This window comes from Schistocerca piceifrons, chromosome 7 (genome assembly GCF_021461385.2).
Source record: "Schistocerca piceifrons isolate TAMUIC-IGC-003096 chromosome 7, iqSchPice1.1, whole genome shotgun sequence".
Taxonomy (NCBI): Eukaryota; Metazoa; Arthropoda; class Insecta; order Orthoptera; family Acrididae; genus Schistocerca; species Schistocerca piceifrons.
In genome coordinates, this window is record NC_060144.1 from 124,668,193 (window position 1) to 124,685,723 (window position 17,531).

Here is a 17,531-nt window from a genome sequence, read left to right on the forward strand (position 1 = left end):
TCCCAGGTTTTCTTCTAAACTTTATAAAACGTGCCGTTTATTTAACAAAAATGGAACGGACCCCCTATGCTAACGACACACCCCATGCGGAGCTCAGCTGGAAACGCTGTCCCGGTTGACAAAATCGTCACGTACTCTTACTTTCACTGCCTCTCTGATGATCCAATCCCCCAACCAGTTGGCGTGGTACAGCACCTTCGTCTGTCCAGAAACAAGAACGTGTCCTTCGTTCACTGTGTCCTCTCCCATTGAATATGTAACGACTTGGCCGAGTCGAACGCTCCTCACATGATTTCAACAGCGCTGCGAGATGCATCACTGGGTCTGGCCGATGTAGTCCGTGCCACACTCAGAACTGATGTTGAGGACATCAGGTGCCCTTAGCCTTAGTTGGGCTTTGACTGATCCAAGCATATACTTGATTGCAACTACTGAATAGTAAATGGTTTTTTATGTCCTACTTCTCCATTATCTTCCGAAGTAAGAGTGATTTCAGGTGTGTCGCAGGGGAATGCCGTAGGACCGTTGCTATTCACAGTATACATAAATGACCTTGTGGATAACATCGGAAGGTCACTGAGGCTTTTTGCGGATGATGCTGTAGTATATCGAGAGGTTGTAACAATGGAAAATTGGACTAAAATGCAGGAGGATCTGCATGGTGCAGGGAATGGCAATTGAATCTCAATGTAGAGAAGTGCAATGTGTTGCGAGTACATAGAGAGAAAGATCCTTTGTCATTTAGCTACAATATAGCAGGTCAGCAACTGGAAGCAGTTAATTTCATAAATTATCTGGGAGTAGGCATTAGGAGTGATTTAAAATGGAATGACCATACAAAATTAATCCTTGGTAAAGCAGATGCCAGACTGAGATTCAATGGAAGAATCCTAAGGGAATGCAATCCGAAAACAAAGGAAGTAGGTTACGGTACACTCGTTCGCCCACTGCTTGAATACAGCTCACCGGTGTGGGATCCGTACCAGATAGGATTGATAGAAGAGGTAGAGAAGATCCAACGGAGAGCAGCGCGCTTCGTTACAGGAACATTTAGTAATCGCGAAAGCGTTACGGGGATGACGGATAAACTCCAGTGGAACACTCTGCAACAGAGACGCTCAGTAGCTAGGTTCGGGCTTTTGTTGAAGTTTCGAGAACATACCTTCACCGAGGAGTCAAGCAGTATATTGCTCCCTCCTACGTATATCTCGCGAAGAGACCATGAGGATAAAATCAGAGAGATTAGAGCCCACGCAGAGGCATACCGACAATCTTTCTTTCCACGAACAATACCAGACTGGAATAGAAGGGAGAACCGATAGAGGAACTCAGAGTACCTTCCGCCACACACCGTCAGGTGAATCGCCGAGTATGGATGTAGATGTAGATATCCTGGCAATTTTGACGATCTGTGGGCCTGCGTACAGTAGGAACGGCAGGCACTCCATTTCTTCTTCTGAACTGTTTTCTTTCTTCTACCTGCTCGGGTGCAGAGCGCGTCTTATTTGCGTCTCCGAGTAGCCTTTCGTGTGAAGTGTTTGTGCAGACGCTGTAACACAGTAGGCACACTTTTCTTCCAGCTGACGACCGAAATATGACAATATATAAAGGACGTTCATGAGCATAATCCAACAGTTAGTCGCTCTGAATAATATCACTCCCAAGGCAATGGAGACATCGGCATTGCAGTTGTTTTAGTGTTTCATGATAAGGCGGTCTAATACCTAAAATCATTTAATTAAAATTGACTCTGGGAGTGGACGCCTATAAACTTATATCTTTCATTCCATCTTGAAATGGGATTTGTGGGATCCTGACCAACAGGAATTGCAGTATTACGGTACGATAAACTGTGCTCTTGATAGTGCCGGTGTAGTCGAGCTTGAATTCTGACAGATGTTGTTTTTGTCATAAACAAAATAGATTCAAATGCGTTTTCTGAAAGAGAAACCCGATGCATAATCTTTCCATATGTACAGAATGTAAATGACATTTCTCCTGCACGCTTTGTGAGGTTACGCCAAAATGATACATCATTTTCATATCCAAGCATGTAGAACACTTCATGGCTGTTTGATATTTGTTGCATGTTTGTCTGCTCCCGCTTGAAATTTTAACAGGTAAGAATGTTAATTGGAAAAATACTAAACAAAACATGACTTCTGATCCCTCCGAGCTATATTTATATAGGAATAAAATATTTACACTATCTAATCAAAGGTGTCTGGACACCTATTAGTAGAACAGCTATTAGTGAACCTTAATATGAGTTGTACCTACCCTTCACCTTTGTGACGGCTTGAATACCGTTGGGAACAGACTCAATGAATTGTCTGAATGTCTGTGGCCGAATGGCATCCGATTCTTCCCAAGAGTGGAAACCAGAGAAGGTAGTGATGTTGGACGCTGGCGTTCGGAGGGAATTCGGCGTTCTAACTCACCCAGAGATGTTCCATTAAGTTCAGTCGGGGCCTGTGCAGGCCATTCAATTTCAGAAATGTTATTGTCCACATACCATTACCTCAGATGCTGCTTTATGACGGGGTGCATTTCGCGGCTAATACAATCAATCATCGTCTCTGAACTGCTCCTTAACTTTACACAGTAGAGTATGCTGTAAAATGTCTTTATACACGCCGCATTTATCAGCTTCTCAACCGCAATAAGGGCACGACATCTTCATTGCAAATAACAACCCCATACTGTAACATCATCTCCTCTGTAATTCCCTATCGGCACTACACAAGATGACAGGTACGTCCCACACGGATTCGGCAAATCCGAACCCATCCATCGAATTGCCACAGGGTACAGCATGATTCATCACTACAGATCACTCGTTTCCAGCTACCCGCTATCGAGTAGCATCGCTCTTAACATCACCTTAAGCACCGCCTAGCGTTGACTACAGAAATCTGTGATAAAAAGCTTCCTTTAGCAAGGTCGCATAAATATTTATTTTCAACAGCCAGTTTCTATAGGCTTTGCTTTGTGTTAATTTTGTTTTGTAATCGAGGTATGTCGAAACCGACTGTCAGAAATATAAAAGTAAGAGAGATAGTCGGAAAGAAATAAAATCAAAATCATGTTGAAAATCCGCTGAAACTTTGCACAGATGTGTTGGGTTGTGTCTCTAGTATTCCTGCAGATAGCATCACTTCACTCTTCTCAGTTCTGAGCGTACAGCGAGAGCGTAAAGATGCCTAAAAAATAATGTCTCCCGCCAAGTATTGATGCCTGCCAGGAGGTTTCCCGTGATTTTATGCAAACCCGTATAACATAAAATTCAACTCCGCCCGATCGGACCGTGAAGGCCCAACGGTACCGACCGGTCGCCGTGCAATCCTCAGCCCACAGGCGTCACTGGATGCGGATATGGAGGGGCATGTGGTCAGCACACCGCTCTCCCGGCCGTACGTCAGTTTACGGGACCGGTGCCGCTACTTCACAATCAAGCAGCTCCTCACTTTGCCTCACAAACTCCTAAACTTTGCACCCCGCTTGCCAACAGCGCTCGTCAGACTGGATGGTCACCACCCAGGCAAGCGCTAGCCCAGCCTGACAGCGCGTAACTTCGGTAATGTGACGGGAACCAGTGCTACCACTGCGGCAAGGCCGCTGGCTACATAACGTAACTATCGTGAATTTCTTTCTTCATGGCAGGCCGAAGTGGCCGTGCGGTTCTAGGCGCTGCAGTCTGGAACCGTGAGACCACTACGGTCCCAGGTTCGAATCCTGCCTCGGGCATGGACGTGTGTGATGTCCTTAGGTTAGTTAGGTTTAAGTAGTTCTGTTCTAGGGGACTAATGACCTCAGAAGTTGAGTCCAATAGTGCTCAGAGCCATTTGAACCATTATCATCGTGGCAGCTGTCGGCCACACACAGCAGATACAACTAGGACGCATCTGCAGCCTTTTCGATGGAAAGTGGTTGATTACCCACCATACAGACCGGACTTGGCTCCCTCTGATTTTCACACGCATTTTGAAACAGACAACGAGCTGCAGTCAAGCCTAGAACATTTTCTGAAGCCACAGGAGGCCTCCTTCTATGATGATGAAACTGGAAAGTTGATACAACGCTACGACAGATGTCTAAGTCGCAGTGTCGGCTATGTAGAGACGTCGCTCCAAGGTGTAGCTATCTATTGCAAATAAGAGAGTTGTGATTTTCACTGTGGTTTCCGTTTCGCGACCGATGGTTTCTTACTTTCGGAAAAGCCCTCTTATTTATGCGATCTTGATTATAAGAACTTTTTTACCAAGTGAAATGAAACAGATTGCTCCTCTCATTTGTGAACATGAGAAATTGAAGTCAAGAAATGTGTACAGAATGAGATTTTCACTGTGCAGCGGAGTTTGCGCTGATATGAAACTTCCTGGCAGATTAAAACTGTGTGCCGGACCGAGACTCGACCTCGGGACCTTTGCCTTTCGTGCGCAAGTGATCTACCAACTGAGCTACACATGCACGACTCATGCCCCCTCCTCACAGCTTTATTTCTGCCAGTACCTCGTCTCCTAAACTTTGTAGAAGCTCTCCTGCGAACCTTGCAGAGCTACCACTCCTGAAAGAAAGGATATTGCGGAGACATGGCTTAGCCACAGCCTGGGGGATGTTTCCAGAATGAGATTTTCACTCTGCAGCGGAATGTACGCTGATATGAAACTTCCTGGCAGATTAAAACCGTCTGCCGGACCGAGACTCGAACTCGGGACCTTTGCCTTTTGCGGGCAAGTGCTCTACAACCTGAGCTACCCAAGCACGACTTGCGCCCCGTCCTGTACTTCTGCCAGTACCTCGTCTCCTACCTTCCAAACTTTACAGAAGCTCTTCTGCGAAACTTGCCTGCAAGAGGCAAAAGTCCCGAGTTCGACTCTCGGTCCTTCACACAGTTTTAATCTGCCAGGAAGTTTCAAGAAATGTGTAGCTTATAATGAAATGCGTGACCATTGTCACCCAAACTTTGTAACTTCCTATGCAAAATTATTGTGCTAGCTGGACTGTTGGTAGCAGTTTGGGAATCACGAGTGATACCTTCCGCTGATTTTATGCCATTTTCACTAGCAGCATCGGCAGTGCTGGGAGGTTCCTGTCCGTCATGATGTCTCATTGATCTTGGTTCAGCTGCAGTTGTTCCTTCGCCTTTCCACTTCAGTCACGTAATCAACAATCGGGCACCTTTCAAAAGGATTGAATAGTCCTTGTTGGATTTCTTATTACAGTGACACGTCAGAAGTCACTGACCCCTCTCGACAGATCCATTCTGTTGTTACTGCTTCCTTACCGACAACACATTCCTTTTATGCTAGCGGTGTCGCCTGCCGTGAGATCTAGTGCTCAATTCCGCATTACGTAGATGTGAGGGGAGACTTTCGATCAGTTACTGCACATGTAAACAGAATACGCTCTCCGCAGCTTATTGTTTGAACGAGTGTGCTTGCAGGCTGGTAAGTAGAGAGGCGTGGTTGTCCCCAGGTGCCTGGCGGGGTCGCCTGCTGCTGTCGCTGTGTGTGCTGGTGTCGGGCTGCGCCATGCTGGCCAAGGAGCACGGCGTGTGCGCCCTCGCTATCTGCCTGGTGAGGGAGGCTCTCGCCTGGCAGAGGGCGGCTGGAGACCCCAGGGCCAGGAGGCAGGTCTGTATGCGTAAGATACCCTCTACCTCAACAATAAACACATCACAGAACTCTAAAGTGCACTGTAAGAAGACGTTTTCATAAAATGTAATTCCACGTCAAATAGATCTTAAATTAAATTTTCCCGGAGACTTGGGTACTTCGTGCAGTGACGTTGACCGTAATGCTGTGGCCGTGTAATCTTCAGCATATCTGCCTCGTATGCAAGAAGAGCCGGGTTCGAGTCCCGACCGCAGCACAAATTTTAATGAACTTCTTCGGCTTCCAACGTTATCGTAGGTAAATTAGAGACTAAAATGTCTCATGGAAAATTTATTTTTAACAAGGGAACTTCCCCATCGCACCCCCCTCAGATTTAGTTATAATTTGGCACAGTGGATAGGCCTTGAAAAACTGAACACAGATCAATCGAGAAAACAGGAAGAAGTTGTGTGGAACTATGAAAAAATAAGCAAAATATACAAACTGAGTAGTCCATGGTCAACGTAGGCAACATCCCGTGGTCCCGTGGTTAGCGTGAGCAACTGCGGAACAAGATGACCTTGGTTCAAGTCTTCCCTCCAGTAAAAAGTTTAAATTTTTATTTTCAGACAAGTATCAGAGTTCAGGCACACACATAATCAATTTCGCTCTCCAAAATTCCAGGACATGTTCAGATTAGCTTGGACATATGCAGGATTTGACGGTCTACACACGGAAAAATTTGAAAACGTTAAAAACATATGTTTTGACAAAGCACAGAGAAAACTGTGCGACTGTGAAACTGTTGCATTCATTTGTTGCAGTTTATGTGACACACACTTATGTTTTCATCACTTTTTTGGGAGTGATTATCACATCCACAAGAAAACCTAAATCGGGCAAGGTAGAAGAATCTTTTTACCCATTCGCCAAGTGTGCAAGTTAGGTGGGTCGACAACACATTCCTGTCACGTGACGCACATGCCGTCACCAGTGTCGTATAGAATATATCAGACGTGTTTTCCTGTATCAAATGTTTTCGGTTCCCATTGGAGAGGCACGTCCTTTCGTCTATTAATCGCACGTTTTTGCGGTGCGGTCGCAAAACACAGACACTAAACTTATTACAGTGAACAGAGACATCAATGAACGAACGGATAGATCATAACTTTGCAAAAATAAAGTACGTAAACTTTAAGCTCGAGGGTAGAATCGAAGCAAGGACCTCTCGCTCCGCAGCTGCTCACGCTAACCACGGGACCACGGCACTCCTGTGCCCACATAGTCCTTGATGTTGACTATGTTGCCCATGGACTACTCAGTTTGTATATTTTGCTTGTTTTTTCATAGTTCCACACAACTTCTTCCTGTTTTCTCGACTGATCTGTGTTCAGTTTTTCAAGGCCTATCCACTGTGCCAAATTATAACTAAATCTGAGGGGGGTGCGATGGGGAGGTTCCCTTGTAAGAGCTAGACGATCACATGTAGTAGATCACTTCCCCATTAAGTCCAATGCTGGGGTGCTATTCCAATGTCGGAAAGCCCTGGTAATAGCGACAATATAAGGGGAGATGATAATTGGAGTTTGTGTTGGGGAGGGTATTTGACTTGGGTAGTTCGTGCAGCTATGTTGACCGTAATGCTGTGGTGGTGTAATGGTCAGCATATCTGCCTAGTAAGCAAAAATACCCGGGTTCGAATCCCGCCTACAGCACGAATTTTACTTCGCTTCCTCAGCTTCCTACGTTACGATGTAAAATAGTTTGCTGTTCGAGGGCTTCGCCCTCGACCAACACAGATTTTCTGTAATTTGCTAAATTACTAAAGAAAGATACAAACATTTCTAGCCGACTAACTTCAACAGTTTGTGAGCTCTTTAACTGATAGGTGACAAAATGTCGTAGTGACTTTCCAAAAGATTTGGCAAATTGTAAAGTACTGTTTTCAGCGAATATACAAGACGTTTGACTATTGTAAGGTATTATTTTTATTTTTGACACAATCAGCTTTTTACGATACAATCATAATCTGTTTCGGCCAGCAAAGGCCATCTTGAATTGCCACAATAGAGAACAGAAAACCTTGAATGAGGACCAGAAACAAGTTCAATCATTTTCCCTAGCTGTTGGCCATACGGCACGAATTTTCATTCTGCAGCGCAGTATGCGCTGATTTCAGACTTGCTGTCAAACTGTTTGCCGACCTTGATTCGAAACTGGGACCTGTGCGTATCGTAGGCAAGCACTTTGCCGACTACTACACTAGCACGCTCCACCCTCACAGCTTTACTTCAGCCAGTACTTTCTCTCTTGTGTTATTGGATAACTCAGTCCGTAGAGCACTTACCTACGAAAGGCAAAGCATTCAGATTCGAATCACGGCGAAGCATACTGAGTTACTGGTAGCTCGCCACATTTTTATTTTTTCATTTCTTAAACTGTGAACATGAAAATTTTCAGCTCACGATGGAGATTGACAACAAATCCGTAAATTTCCTATACCTAACCACTGACATCAGTACAGAAAATATACAATTTGAACATTTATACGAAAAAGTGCACCTGCAGACCAAACACTACCTTCTTGCTCTAACACACAAATATGGTACTTTTCAATCATCGAGTGCCGTCTCATATCCATTCGCATGTCCACGACACTGTTAAAATACAGTTTGTTCACACTGCATAGTATCACTAACGTAGTTCCGCTAAGGTAGTGCATGGGCAACAAACTTCAACTGACTGGCGTATCATATCGTTGCGGCGCTTGAATGACATTACCACCACCAATACTATACTGCAAATTACAAGCATTCAGATATGCACAATGAAGTGGAACAGTAAAACTATCTACACCACCAAAGACAACACATTACTCGTTACAGACAAACTGAGATGACAAAACTCGTGGGACAGCCATATGCACATATACAGATGGCGGTGGGTATCGCCTACACAAGATATAAAAGAGCACAGCATTGGCGGAGCTGCCATCTGTACTCAGATGATTCATGTGGAAAGATTTCCGACGTGATCAAGGCCACACGAAGGAAATTAACAGACTCTGAACGTGGAATATTATCTGGAGCTACACGCATGGGACCTTCCATTTCGCAAATCGTTAGGGAACTCGATATTACGATATCCGCAGGGCCAAGAGGATACCGAAAATACCATATTTTAGGTATTACCTATCACCGCGGACAACACAGTGCCGGTGGCCTTCACTTAACGACAGAGAGTGGGGGCATTTGCGAACAGCTGTCAATGGTAACAGACAAGCAACACTGCAAGAAACAACCGCAAAAATCAATATGGGACGTACGGCGAATGTATCCGGCGGTGAAAATTCGCCTTAGTGAGTTATAGCTGCAGAAGACCAACGCGAGCGCTTTTGCTAACAACACGACATCGCCTTCAGCGCCTCTCCTGGGGTCGTGACTATAACGGTTGGAACTTAGCCGACTGGAAAACCGTGGCCTGGTCAGATGAGTCTCGATTTCAGTTGGTAAGAACTGATGGTAGGGTTCGAGTGTGCCGCAGACCCCACAAAGCCATGGATCCAAGTTGTCAACAAGGCAGTGTGCAAGGTGGTGTTAGCTCCATAATGGTGCGGGCTATCTTTCCATGGAACGGACTTTATCTCTGCCGAGTGAACCGATCATTGACTGTAAATGGTTATGGTCGGCTTCTTGGAGACCATTTGCAGCCATTCATGGACTTCAAGTTCCCAAACAATGATATCATGTCACTGCGCCACAATTGTTCGGCACTGATTCAAAGACGGTTCGAGCGAATGATTTGGCCACCCAGATCGCCCTACACGAATCTCATCGAACATTTATGGGACGTAATGGAGAGGTCAGTTGGAGCATAAAGCCCTGCAGTTGCAACACTTTGGCAACTATGGACGGCTATAAACACAGCATGGCTCAATACTCGTGTAGGGTGCTTCCAACGACTTGTTGAGGTCATGCCTTGTCATGTTGTTGCAGTAAACAGGGCAAAAGGAAGTGTGTCACGATATTAGGAGGTATCGCGTGACTTTGTCACCTCGATGTAAACTGATCAATATCTCAATAGGTTTTCTTTTCCAGACACACAGATGCGGGAACTTTTTTTATACACTACTGGCCATTAAAATTGCTAGACCATGAAGATGACGTGCTACAGACGCGAAATTTAACCGACAGGAAGAAGATGCTGAGATATGTAAATGATTAGCTTCTCAGAGCATTCACTCAAGGTTGGCGCCGGTGACGACAACTACAACGTGCTGTCATCATGAGGAAGTTTTCCAACCGATTTCTCATACACAACCAGCAGTTCACCGGCGTTGCCTGGTGAAACGTTGTTGTGATGCCTCGTGTAAGGAGGAGAAATGCGTACCATCACGTTTCGGACTTTGATAAAGGTCGGATTGCAGCCTATTGCGATTGCGGTGTATCGTATCGCGATATTGCTGCTCGCGTTGGTCGGGATCCAATGACTGTTAGCAGAATATGGAATCGGTGGGTTCAGGAGGGTAACACGGAACGCCGTGCTGGATCCCAACTGCCTCGTATTACTAGCAGTCGAGATGATAGGCATCTTATCCGCATGGCTGTAACGAATCGTACAGCCACGTCTCGACCCCTGAGTCAATAGATGGGGACGTCTGAAAGACAACAACCATCTGCACGAACAGTTCGACGACGTTTGCAGCAGCTTGGACTATCAGCTCGGAGACCATGGCTGCGATTACCTTTGACGCTGCATCAGAGACACGAGTGCCTGCAACTCAACAACGAACCTGAGTGCACGAATGGCAAAACGTCTTTTTTTCGGATGAATCCAGGTTCTGTTTACAGCATCATGATGGTCGCATCCGTCTTTGGCGTCATCGCGGTGAACGCACATTGGAAGCGTGTATTCGCCATCGCCATACTGGCGGGTCACCCGGCGTGATGGTATGGGATACCATTGGTCACACGTCTCGGTCACTTCTTGTTCGCATTGACGGCACTTTGAACAGTGGACGTTATATTTCAGATGTGTTACGACCCGTGCCTCCACCGTTCATTCGATCCCTGCGAAACCCTACATTTGAGCAGGATAATGCACGACCGCATATTGTAGGTCCTGTACGGGCCTTTCTGGAAACAGAAAATGTTCGACTGCTGCCCTGGCCAGCACATTCTCCAGATCTCTCACCGATTGAAAACGTCTGGTCAATGGTGGCCGAGCAGCTGGCTCGTCACAACTCGCCAGTCACTACTCTTGATGAACTGTGGTATGGTGTTGAAGCTGCATGGGCATCCGTGCCTGTACACGCCATCCAAGCTGTGTTTGACTGAATGCCCAGGCGTATCAAGGCCGTTATTACGGTCAGAGGTGGTTGTTCTGGGTACTGATTTCTGAGGATCTGCGCACCCAAATTGCGTGAAAATGTAATCACATGTCAGTTCTAGTGTAATATATTTGGCAACGAATACACGTTTATCGTCTGCATTTCTTCTTGGTGTAGCAATTTTAGTGGCCAGTAGTGTAGGTTTGGACAGCAGTACCTCGCGCTGTGAGCACCCCGGCTGCCCCTGTGCCCGCAGGCGGTGCGCAGCGCCTGCTGGCTGGCCGCCGGCCTGTCGGCGCTGGTGGCGGCGCGGCTGTGTGCTGCGGGCGGCCGCGTCCCGCGCTTCGCGGCGGCCGACAACCCGGCGGCGCGCCACCCCTCGCGGCTGACTCGCGCGCTCACCTTCCTGCTGCTGCCCGCGCTGCACGCCTGGCTGCTGCTCTGCCCCGCCACGCTCAGCTTCGACTGGTCCATGGACGCCGTGCCGCTCGTCCACTCGCCCGCGGACCCGCGCAACGCCGCCTCGGCCGCGCTCTACGCCTGCGTTGCCGGCGCGGTTCTGCTCGCCGCGAGGCGCTCTGTCCGCGCGGCCGCCGCCGCCGACCGCCGCCACTGCAAGCCGCCCGCCGTCTGCATAGACCACAACGCCAACCACAGCGTCGCCGCGGCCTGCCACCACAGCACGCAACACAGGCGAGTACTCACAACAGACAAATCAGTGCGGCTACTCCCTCTTTGCACTCGACATCGACACTTCTTACTATCGCCTTAAAGGCTGGCCAGACAGAAAGCCGTCTGGTGGCAGTGCATGCCGCGGTAGTTGGCAGCTGCTTACAGCGTCGAGGAATGCCACACAGGGAGCGGTTCCCACCGAATGGCTGGTAGCACTACACGAAAACATTTGTCTCTCGAATTTCTTGCTGCAAAAAATCCTGTATGTACAGGATATCAATTGTTGTTGTTGTGATCCTCAGTCCAGAGACTGGTTTGATGCAGCTCTCCATGCAGTGGTTGGAAAGGGAGTAAGACAGGGTTGTACCCTATCCCAGATGTTATTCAAACTATATATTGAGCAAGTAGTAAAGGAAACAAAAGAAAAATTCGGAGTAGGTATTAAAATCCATGGAGTAGAAATAAAAACTTTGAGGTTCGCCGATGATATTGTAATTCTGTCAGAGACAGCAAAGGACTTGGAAGGGAAATTGAACGGAATGGACAGTGTCTTGAAAGGCGGATATAAGATGAACTTCAACAAAAGCAAAACGAGGGTAATGGAATGTAGTCGGTTTAAGTCGGGTGATGCTGAGGGAATTAGATTAGGAAATGAGACACTTAAAGTAGTAAAGGAGTTTTGCTATTTGGGCAGCAAAATAACTGATGATGGTCGAAGTAGAGAGGATATAAAATGTAGACTGGCAGTGGCAAGGAAAGCGTTTCTGAAGAGGAGAAGTTTGTTAACATCGAGTATAGATTTAAGTGTCAGGTAGTCGTTTCTGAAAGTATTTGTATGGAGTGTAGGCCTGTATGGAAGTGAAACGTGGACGATAAATAGTTTGGACAAGAAGAGAATAGAAGCTTTCGAAATGTGGTGCTACAGAAGAATGCTGAAGATTAGATGGGTAGGTATTGAACAGAATTGGGAAGAAGTTTGTGGCACAACTTGACTATAAGAAGGGATCGGTTGGTAGAACATGTTCTGAGGCATTAAGTGATCACTAATTTAGTATTGGAGGTCAGCGTGGAGGGTAAAAATCGTAGAGGGAGACCAAGAGAGGAATACACTAAGCAGATTCAGAAGGATGTAGGCTGCAGTAGGTACTGGGAGACGAAGAAGCTTGCACAGGACGCGCCAGTCATATTCCCCGCCCCCCCCCCCCCGCTCCTCTTTTCCACTCGCGGATCGCGCGAAGAGAAACGGCTGTCTGTATGTCTCAGTACGAGCTCCAATTTCCCTTATCTTTGAATGGTAATCATTGTGCGATTTGAAAGTTGGTGTTAATTATATACGCTCTACATCCTAGGGGAAGATCGGATTTTGGAATTTAGTGAGCAGCCCCTTCCGTTTAACCCGCAGTCTATCTGCAAGTGTGTTCCACTTCAAACATTCTATGAGATTTGTAGCGCTCTCGCGATGGCTAAATGAACCAGTCACGAGTCTTGCCGGTCTTCTTTGGACCTTCTCAATCTATTGAATCAGACCCAACTGGTGAGGATCCCATACAGACGAATAATACTCTAAGACTGGACGAACTAAACTGTTTCCTTTGTTGAAGAACTGCATCGTTTGAGGATTCTACCAATAAACCGCAATCTAGAGTTCGCCTTACCCGTTACTTGTGTAATCTGATCATTCCATTTGAAATCATTTCGAATAGTCACACCCAGATACTTGACGGATGTTACCGCTTTCAAAGACGGGGCATTCATTTTGTACTCGTACATTAATGGGGATTTTCGCCTTGCTATACGCACTAGGTTAGATTTACTAATGTAGAGAGATAACTGCCAGTCATTACACCAAGCATTTATTTTCTGCAAATCCTCGTTGATTTGTTCACAACTTTCGTGTGATACTACTTTCCTGTAGACTACAGCATCATCAGCAAATAGTCTAATGCCGCTGTCAATACCGTCAACCAGATCGTTTAAGCAAATCGTAAAAAGCACCAGACCTACAGCTGCCCTGGGGTACATCTGAAGTTACGCTTGTTTCTGTTGAAGTCACCCCGTTCGGGACGACATACAGGTTCGTCAGCAAGCAAAATTGGCGCATTTGGGGGACTGAGAATCCACATGTCGCGATCGAGAAGTCTCTTCATCCTCAGCGCGTCACTGTGTAGTGTGCAATGTCCACTCACGGAATAATCAGTGCAATATTCCTTGATGGCACTATGACTACCAAACGCGAAGGTTTTGGAAGATGATTGCATCCGCATTATCCAAAGTGATTCTGATTGCGACAAGATGTGATTCATGCAAGATGGAGCTCGATCCCATCGAAGAAGGGTGGTGTTTGATGTCCTGGAGGAGCAGTTTGGGGGCCACATTATAGCTCTGGCTTATCCAGACGCCACTGGCATAGGCCTCGATTGGCTGCCATATTCTCCAGATCTGACCACATGCGACTCCTTTTTGTGGGGCTATATTAAGGACACGGTGTACAGTAATAACGGCAAAACCATTGCTGAGCTGAAAACAGCTATTCAGGAGGTCATCGCCAGCATCGATGTTCTGACACTTCAACAGGTCATGCAGAATTTCGCTATTCATCTGCGTCACGTCGTCGCCATTGATGGCAGACATATAGGACATGTCATAACCTAAAAACGAATATCTATAGCGACGTTTATATGTTGAATAAACTGTGTGCACGCCGTGGTTTGTAATAAATTTATGGTTTTACTCATATAGTTCAATAGTTGTCATCCTGTAAAGGAAGCAAAGCTACATCAACTGCTAGAGTTGGTTTTTCGGTGGAGTTTCTCCTTTTCTTTAAAAAATTATAAATGACTTGTGTAGGATTTTCCAGTTTACTTATCTTGATAATACTTCTCATATGAGTCTCAGGAAAATAACTGGGAAACAAAACTGATTTTTAATTTTTTTTTTGTCTTGTAGCTTCACATCACTGCTTAATGGTGGGGTATCTATTTTTTCGATATTGTTTATTTTCCAAGTACTCTGCAGACGAAATTTTGAAGGGTTTGCAGTGAAAAATGTGGTCGCTGGCTACCTTACGTTTCGTTCATTTTAGGTGATATGTTTCTGCGTAATAAACGTAGCTAAAATATAGGAATTGTTTTTAAATTTAGTATCAGAGCCATATCTGACTACAGTATAGAGAAAACAGAACTTGAAGAATTTTACTTGAGCACATTGATGCCGTGTGTGCTACCTGAGCACGCTAAGTACAAGTACTGTAGCCTTCATTTCTGGAATAGACATACACGTTTCTCTAGTTTTTGTATCGCTAATTTTTATTTTACTTACTGCTGGAGGAAAATGAAGCAGAAGAAGACATTCTACTCAACAGTTACATCATGGAAAAGCTGGAACACATCCCTTCCTTCGGCTAGTCCCGGAGGAGGTTCGAGTCCTCCCTCGGGCATGGATGTGTGTGTTTGTCCTTAGGATAATCTAGGTTAAGTAGTATGTAAGCTTAGGGACTGATGACCTTAGCAGTCAAGTCCCATAAGTGAAATCTTCTCGGGTGATCAGCCGAGTAAAGGCGTCGTCTTCTCGCAACGTTTCGAAGGGTTTCGTACCCATCATCTTCAAGCTTGAAGATGATGGGTACGAAACCCTTCGAAACGTTGCGAGAAGACGACGCCTTTACTCGCCTGATCACCCGAGAAGATTTCACGAATGGAATACGCCGAGAAAGTCTCAAATCACATTTAAGTCCCATAAGATTTCACACACATTTGAACATCTATAACTGACTGAGTGGATCAACCGAGCGCGGTGGCGCAGTGGTTAGGATACTGGACTCGCATTCGGGAGGACGACGGTTCAATCCCGTCTCCGGCCATCCTGATTTAGGATTTCCGTGATTTCCCTAAATCGTTTCAGGCAAATGCCGGGATGGTTCCTTTGAAAGGGCACGGCCGATTTCCTTCCCCATCCTTCCCTAACCCGAGCTTGCGCTCCGTCTCTAATGACCTCGTTGTCGACGGGACGTTAAACACCACTAACCTAACCTAACCTGAGTGGATCAGTGGTCTGAGGAAGTCCAGGCACCTCCAATAGGATCGTGTCTAGCACATCGGTGCACTGTCCAAACCGATGTTCGGATTGAGACCAGCTTTATCAACGTGAATGTCGAAGAATGGTAGCTCTGCATTGTCAGTGTGTAACGCGCCCGGGAGTGCAAATGGATGGGGTACTGTTAAACTTGTTTCTCGTTTCGACCGTGCGCCCTATCCACACGTCGTACCTGATAATCCCGCGGCGGTCGTATTGTCCTGCTCCACACTGCTGCTGTCTTGCCTGAAATTATCTATCGAAATACGCAAGCGAGTCAGGGGAGCCACTCATCGCCAGAACGCAACACTGTTCTACGTCTGGTATGAACAACCATATTCTGAGACGATTAAAGAAGATCGCAGGTTGCACTGTTTACATTCTAATTCATAAGTATTTACCCCAATTAATGTATGATTACCAGTCCACAATGTCACTTGGACGAGCATACGCGTAACCGGCACGACGCGGGTGATTGTTGATGATGCGGAAGCCGAATGATCGCACGAAAGTCCTTACGCTCGTCACGCATACACAGTTATTTGGTGCCAGTCCTCGTTGACACTAGTAATAAATTTTAACACTGTTCACAAAGTTAAATTTACAGTTCACAGTTCTCAGTTGTACGAGCGTGCGCGTAACCGTCGCTGCGCAGCTGATTGTTAAAGATGCGGAAACGCGACGACCGAACGCACGGTCTCACGCTCGCTACAAGACACTGGCACTTGTTTGCACTCTTTTATGGTAACTAATTTTTGCTGATTCACATTAGTTCATTCTGAGAGACCGAACACGGCGCGGATGATTGATACTGTACGGTACGACACGCAACGAGAGGATACACAAATACGTTATCAGCAGCACTGCCCATTTTCAGTTACGCACTTTCCTCTGAATTACTTCCATATTTCATCACTTTACTGTGATAGCATTTGTAGCAACACTTCGACTTCCATACTAACAATGCTTCTTACATGCAGAGCTACCCACAACACAACATAACAGTTCGGTGATCCGCGCGCGACTGTACAACGCGCTGCCCGCAAAGATACTCCGCAACTAAGCCAGTGATATCACAGTACGCTTACAAGTGCTACAGTGGATGACGGTCACATGGTACTTGTGTCTTCAGGAGCGAGAGCGGCCTGGGCCGCGGCGCCACGCTGGTGGCGGTGTCGCTGTCTGCGACGGTGCTGCCCTTCGTGCCGGCGTCCAATCTGGTGGCGCACGTCGGCTTCGTGGTGGCCGAGCGCGTCCTCTACGTGCCCTCGGCCGGCTACTGCGTGCTCGCCGGCTACGGCTTCGCCAGGCTGCTGCACGCCTCCGACAGGTGCGTCACTGGTCTCCACTCGGGCCAGCAACAAGCGTCTTTTTTTTTTTCGTCACTGTAAACTCATTCCCCGATGAGAGGGCAGGCTGCCGCTAGCTACGTATCCGCTCTTCAGGTCACATTTTGTGAAACAGAAAAGTCGTATTAAGACAAACAGATATGAGAAACGATGCTATTATTAAAAACAGGATGATGCTAATGCGGTGAAGTTCATATTGTATGGCGAGCTGCTGGGAAAGTTGATGGTGATGACATTCTTCCTTGATGATCAACTCGTGGTAGTGGGTAGATTGGCAGAGATAATGGTGAAGTGTGGACGGAGTATGGAGATAGAAACCTGACACTGAAGTCATGAAAACGAACGAAAAGTTGAAACTTCCTGGCAGATTAAAAGCGTGTGCCGGGCCGAGACTCGAACTCGGGACCTTTGCCTTTCGTGGGCAAGTGCTCTACCAACTGAGCTACCCAAGCACGACTCACGCCCCGTCCTCACAGCTTTATCAGCGCACACTCCGCTGCAGAGTGAAAATCT

General features: G+C 46.6%; 1 protein-coding gene and 2 non-coding genes across 3 annotated transcripts in view; 2 read left to right on the plus strand and 1 right to left on the minus strand.

Annotated features, from left to right (window-relative positions):
- The window catches only part of LOC124805498 (protein O-mannosyl-transferase TMTC2-like), a 941,575-nt gene that overhangs the window by 354,079 nt on the left and 569,965 nt on the right, over positions 1-17,531 (plus strand). The window contains exons 5-7 of the mRNA XM_047266062.1: positions 5,479-5,636; positions 11,183-11,619; positions 16,802-16,999. Coding sequence (XP_047122018.1) covers positions 5,479-5,636; positions 11,183-11,619; positions 16,802-16,999 — 793 coding nt within the window. The remainder of the gene's footprint in view (positions 1-5,478; positions 5,637-11,182; positions 11,620-16,801; positions 17,000-17,531) is intronic.
- Trnat-agu lies at positions 7,240-7,312 on the plus strand. The gene has a single exon. It is a non-coding gene; the product is annotated as a tRNA-Thr (tRNA).
- On the minus strand, positions 17,397-17,471 carry Trnas-cga. The gene has a single exon. It is a non-coding gene; the product is annotated as a tRNA-Ser (tRNA).